The 5,063-nt window shown below is 35.5% G+C and overlaps 1 protein-coding gene across 2 annotated transcripts; it reads right to left on the bottom strand.

Moving 5' to 3' along the window:
- Positions 1-541: 541 nt before the first annotated feature.
- LOC117616308 (probable RNA-binding protein ARP1) lies at positions 542-4,814 on the bottom strand. Of its 2 annotated transcripts, none has more exons than XM_034345571.1 (6): positions 4,157-4,814; positions 3,941-4,064; positions 3,706-3,829; positions 2,859-2,898; positions 2,427-2,715; positions 542-859 (listed from the first exon to the last, which is right to left on the bottom strand). In XM_034345571.1, exons 1-6 carry the CDS (start codon positions 4,337-4,339, stop codon positions 783-785), a joined length of 837 nt encoding a protein of 278 aa, XP_034201462.1. In that variant the 5' UTR covers positions 4,340-4,814; the 3' UTR covers positions 542-782. The 2 variants fall into 2 exon arrangements, with proteins under 2 accessions (XP_034201462.1, XP_034201461.1); XM_034345570.1 differs by having other exon boundaries at positions 2,427-2,718; positions 4,157-4,811.
- Positions 4,815-5,063: the final 249 nt, after the last annotated feature.

Here is a 5,063-nt window from a genome sequence, read left to right as displayed (position 1 = left end):
AATTAACCCAATGCTTCAAGAAAGTACTTAATTTTCAATAATTTAATTGAATGGTCAAATGATATTAGATTCAAATGATTTTTTTTGTAGAGTTTGAATAAATATTTATAAAAGAGACGGTTTGAATTAGTGAAATACAATATGAGGTGAGTCCTACAATCTCTCAACGAAACCTCTCTGTATATATAAATTTTGGAGCCCTAGCCATCGCCCTTGGTGCCTAGGCCCAAGGCCGACCCTGTTCATAGCCGATTTAGATTTGAATGAATTACATACTATTATGTCATTCGGTAAGCGTAGCAATGCTCTGTGAACATCGATGCATATGGTAACAAATGGTGCATTCGTTTGGAAGAAGCCACTATATGAAGATCCACCACATAACATTTTGAATTGCACATTTTGCTTAATTGCGTAAGACGTGTTGGCTCAAGTTCGACATAAACTTCCTGTACGGGCCCAGAACAAAATTTCTTCATACATTTACTGGAGAAATGATACAGTTTTAAAATGAACAAAGTAAATTAATATAGAAAAGGAATAGACCAAAAAAATGCATGAGTTGGTTGATTAGTTGATAATCTTTTTCTTGCCACATAATAGCTGTGTTGAACACAAGAAATCTTGAAGCAGTATTCACCTATTTCGACCCAAAAAATATTATGAATGGCTGCCAAACGGAAAATAATGATCGACTGATAAAGAGAACATGACCTTTTAATTATAAAGTTTATACAAATGAAATTTTTTTCATGAAATCATGTATATATCAACGAGTCCCTTTAGGCATCTGGAGTACTTTCTGAAGAAACAACTCCAGCTTCTGTTTCTGTAGACGCATGTTGTGGATTCTGTGAATCTGAGACCAAGAACAACAGTATAGATTTCCACATGAGCACATGCTCTACATATAGCGGCAATTTAGAAAGAAATTTTAAGAGCACAGTTGTTTGCCCTAATATATAAGAATAATACACCCATTGAAAGACAATTTCATATATGACCAAATCAATCGCGATGATTAATAGTCTGACAATATAAAGCAATGCTACAAACACCGTGATAAACTTAATTTAAAATTTTGAATCTCAACAAATGTTCAGTACTTTATTTATTCTGTTGGGCATATTTTGAACTTCATTTGTTTCTAGCAGCTATAAGATATTGTCATATCATTTACCACTTTATTCAGTAACTCAAATTTTAGAAAGAAAAAACTAATTGCTCGGAACATGTCAATGATAAACAAATCTTTAAGTATGAAATAGTTGAAGACATAGAATTTTTATTTTATTTTATAGAAGTTGAAAGATTAAGGAAAGGAAAGAGAAGATCATGGAAATTATATATACTATATGTCAATATTAGCTCGGACGGTCCATATTTTCAGCATGACCACCTCATGGATTGTAACGCAGTATTGAGACATCATTCGACAAAAATTTGTATTTAAGTGCTTTTAAAGAGTGGGGTTAATGTCAGACCAAGAGTGGGGTTTATGAAAACTTAAGATTCTGACCAAAAAGAAAATGACTATCAAAATTGTTGCAGGCATGACCACTCAAAACCACAGGTATCCACAACCATTTTCTCAACATATTAATCACTTGTCTCATGCCAAAGAATATAGAAAATGTTTTGTGATATATATATGAGACCTAAGTAATCAAGCAACATATACATAAAGCAATTTTTTTTCCCTCATATTATGTAATCAAACTGTTAATCAGTATAACTCGAAACTCAATTATAGCTGTGTTTTTTTTATAATCCTCCCAAAAAAAATAATCCCCACATTTCTAACAGATAAAAAACTAGTGTGAAATGAGAGTAGCATTATTTTGATCCCTCCCGATTTTTCTTCTTCCCCTTAGTATATGACGTGAGATAATAAGAAAAAATTATAAAATTTTAGATTATGACCCTCAAACATTGAATTATGGCTATGCCCCAAGCTACCCGTTCCACACAAGTGTTAATCCTCCAAACGACCACTTGACTACAAATATCTTGAGAATGAAGCATGATTTTGACTGCTGAGGTTGAAGCCACATGTAGCACTGTTAATTTACACAAATTATGCTTCTGCTTCTCTGTCATGACTTCCCATTTGACACTTTGGGTCATCACACAAGCTATGCAAACAGCTCACTCACATGGGTTGGCCTTGCCCTTGTAGCCCCACTAGGTCCATGTTAGACAAATCCCTAGGGAACCCCCCAAAAAAAAACACACACATATATATATATATATATATATATATCATGTGGAACTACTACCTAACTACAAAGTTTTAATAATTATTTTCCATTGAATTTTAAACTATATATACTTCACATATAAATACTAAATACCAAATAAAATAAAATAAAACAGTGATAAAAAAAAGTAGAGAAATTAATGAATTGATTAAGGTAGTTAATTACCAGGTGAAGGAGAGGTAAAATTGGGAGGATGTTGCCTTGAGGTGGGGGGTTGTTGTAGGAGTGGAGGAGCAGGATTTGGATAGGAGGAGGGTTCCATCTGCGTAGGATAGTAGAGATAGGAAGGAGCAGGCATACGATGCGCCGGGGGTGAAGAAAACGTTGCCCTTGGAGATTGAAAAGAATAGCCATGATAATAATATGGAGTGCCCATGGGAGAAGATGGTGATGATCCATAAACTTGATGAGAGTAGTACTGGGGCTGCTGTTGAACTTGTGGGTTGTACATTGCCTGCTGCAATACATTGCAACCATTCATTAATATTGTGAACCAATTGTTGCATATGTTTCAATTATTGTATATGCATGAGAGAGAGAGAGAGAGAGAGAGAGAGAGAGAGAGAGAGAGAGAGAGAGAGAGAGAGAGAGACTAACTTGATGGTACCCATAATCTGCAGGAGTGTACGTTGGGTAGCTGCAAATCAATATTAAATGAGATTGCCGGGTAAGGATGAGCAGAAAATAACTTGATAGCTGAAGATTTATTTCCAACAAATAAATTCATTCTATAGGTGAGAAGTTTTTTTCTTTCTATGATTTCATTCTCGAAGACAATGGGCTTATAGTTCAAGAGATTGAGAGTATTTATCCTTGTATTTGAGAGGTCTTAGATTTGATTTCCCCTCCTCAATATCGCTTCTATTATAACAAAATAATAATAATAATTTGATTCTTAAAGTGTTTCGCACTGATCATATTAACAGAGATTAAGTTAACTTTGACTTAATGAGATGTATGAGTGATTGGTTTTAGGGTAGAACTTGTAAAAAGGGGAACAAAGTTGGAAAACACAAAAGACTTAGGAAGCACCACCCTTTCTTTTTAGCAATATCACTGTAATCTATTCACGTCATCATCTACCAAATGTAGCTCCATTAATCTTTATAATTTCCTTAAAACAATTACATTTTTCAGCAATTAATAATATAATATTAATGCTGTTTTTTATAGATGATTTTGGTCAATATATCCATCAATGTATCATAATATATGTACATCAAGAGAACATGGCACCCCGCCTTCTCTACCAAGGTCAATTTACATTATTTATATTTGCTATTTACAGGTTGATACCAACTGTACCGAGGAAATATTTATTTATATGTAGCATAAAAAACGACACTTATTTAATTCATTGCATATGCATAGACCATTTCTCTTTAACCCTCCAAAAAAAAAGCTTTAATCGTTATAAAAATAATAATAATTCAACATTTCTTACCTGTAAGGTGGATATATAATAGGGGCTGGTGGCGGCAGCGGTGGTGGCAATGGCGGCGCTCCGCCATACGATTGTGCAGCCTGTGGTGCACTTCCCTGGTATGGACCAGAGGCTTGATTTCTTCCTGTATAAACCATGAAAATGCACAGTTTTAGCAAAGTTTTACAACGATACGAGAGAGAGAGGGGAGAATCGAATGCATGACCTCAAATGCGGGATGAAATATGTAATGTACCTCTCGGGGGTGAAGGCCGAGGACGTCCTAACGAAGCAATGTTACAATTTGCTCTTCTTCCATCGATCACAGGGTTTGGATTTGCACAAGCCCTCCTTGCCGATTCCGAATCACGAAATGTCACCTAGTCATAAAATTAGAACACAAGAGTAAGCCAAACCAGAAGACAAAATAAAAATAACCCATCGATCTTTGATTAAAATATCAAAGACTTACAAATCCATAGCCTTTAGATTTTCCAGTGTTCTTATCAGCAATAATGACAGCCTCAAGAATCTCCCCAAACTGCTGAAAGTATCTACGCATTTCATCAGTTGGTGTCTCCCAAGCGAGCCCTCCAACAAACACTTTCGTAAACGTTGTGTCCCCAAACTGTGATCGGTAATGTGGATAAGCCATGGCATCTAAATCATCAAAATCACAAACTGGTTTCTTGGTTTTTGCCACATGAACTCATGCACAAACGCAGTTGTTGATCACAGAGAAGAAATATTGGCTAAGCAGAGGCCTCTTAATTTCTTCCACCTCATGTTGTTGTTGTTGTTGATCTTCTTTGCTTGCTCCATGTCTATATGCTCCTCCATCTCCATAATTATTATTCCATCTCTCTCTTCTTCTTTTTTCTATTTTTTACAGAGAGAAAATCATTGAATACACAGAAATTTGAAAAGGGTTATTGCATTAGTTTAAAATGTTGCTGATGCTGTTGCTGTTCGTATTGCTGTCAAATATTTGATGAGTAGTTTGAAACAGAGGAGTTGGTTTGGTTGATTGAGTGAGGGGGAGAGAGAGAGAGAGAGAGAGAGAGATAAAGCACCCGACAGCTGCAAACCCTGATTTGCTGGCTATGAATTAGGAGAGGGGAGGAGGGTGGCTTTGTAATAGCGAATGACAGCTCTGCGTGACTAATGCACTTCAAGTGTGTCCTCCCTGTCTCTGCATTAATATACCCTCCCACCCTCCAATCAAATTTTAATCCCACCACTCCAATCCTCTCTCTAATTCACTTGTTTTATCTGTATCGTCGTAACACCATCACATATTATATTATCACTCATATTATAACATTGTGTATATTTATTTTATTAGTATTATACCTTAGAGTGATAATTATTCGTCATAA

The sequence above is a fragment of the Prunus dulcis genome, chromosome 1, assembly GCF_902201215.1.
Source record: "Prunus dulcis chromosome 1, ALMONDv2, whole genome shotgun sequence".
NCBI lineage: Eukaryota > Viridiplantae > Streptophyta > Magnoliopsida > Rosales > Rosaceae > Prunus > Prunus dulcis.
Note: the sequence above shows the minus strand (reverse complement) of the source record. Positions and strands in the feature narration are given on the sequence as shown.

Excerpts from the sequence above, each read along its gene's own strand:
- LOC117616308 (XM_034345570.1), bottom strand. The coding sequence starts at position 4,339 with ATGGCTTATCCACATTACCGATCACAGTTTGGGGACACAACGTTTACG. Across the intron at positions 3,830-3,940 it reads TCGGCCTTCACCCCCGAGAG|GAAGAAATCAAGCCTCTGGT; the intron begins GTACATTACATA and ends TGGTTTATACAG. Across the intron at positions 2,899-3,705 it reads ATTATATATCCACCTTACAG|CTACCCAACGTACACTCCTG; the intron begins GTAAGAAATGTT and ends ATTGATTTGCAG.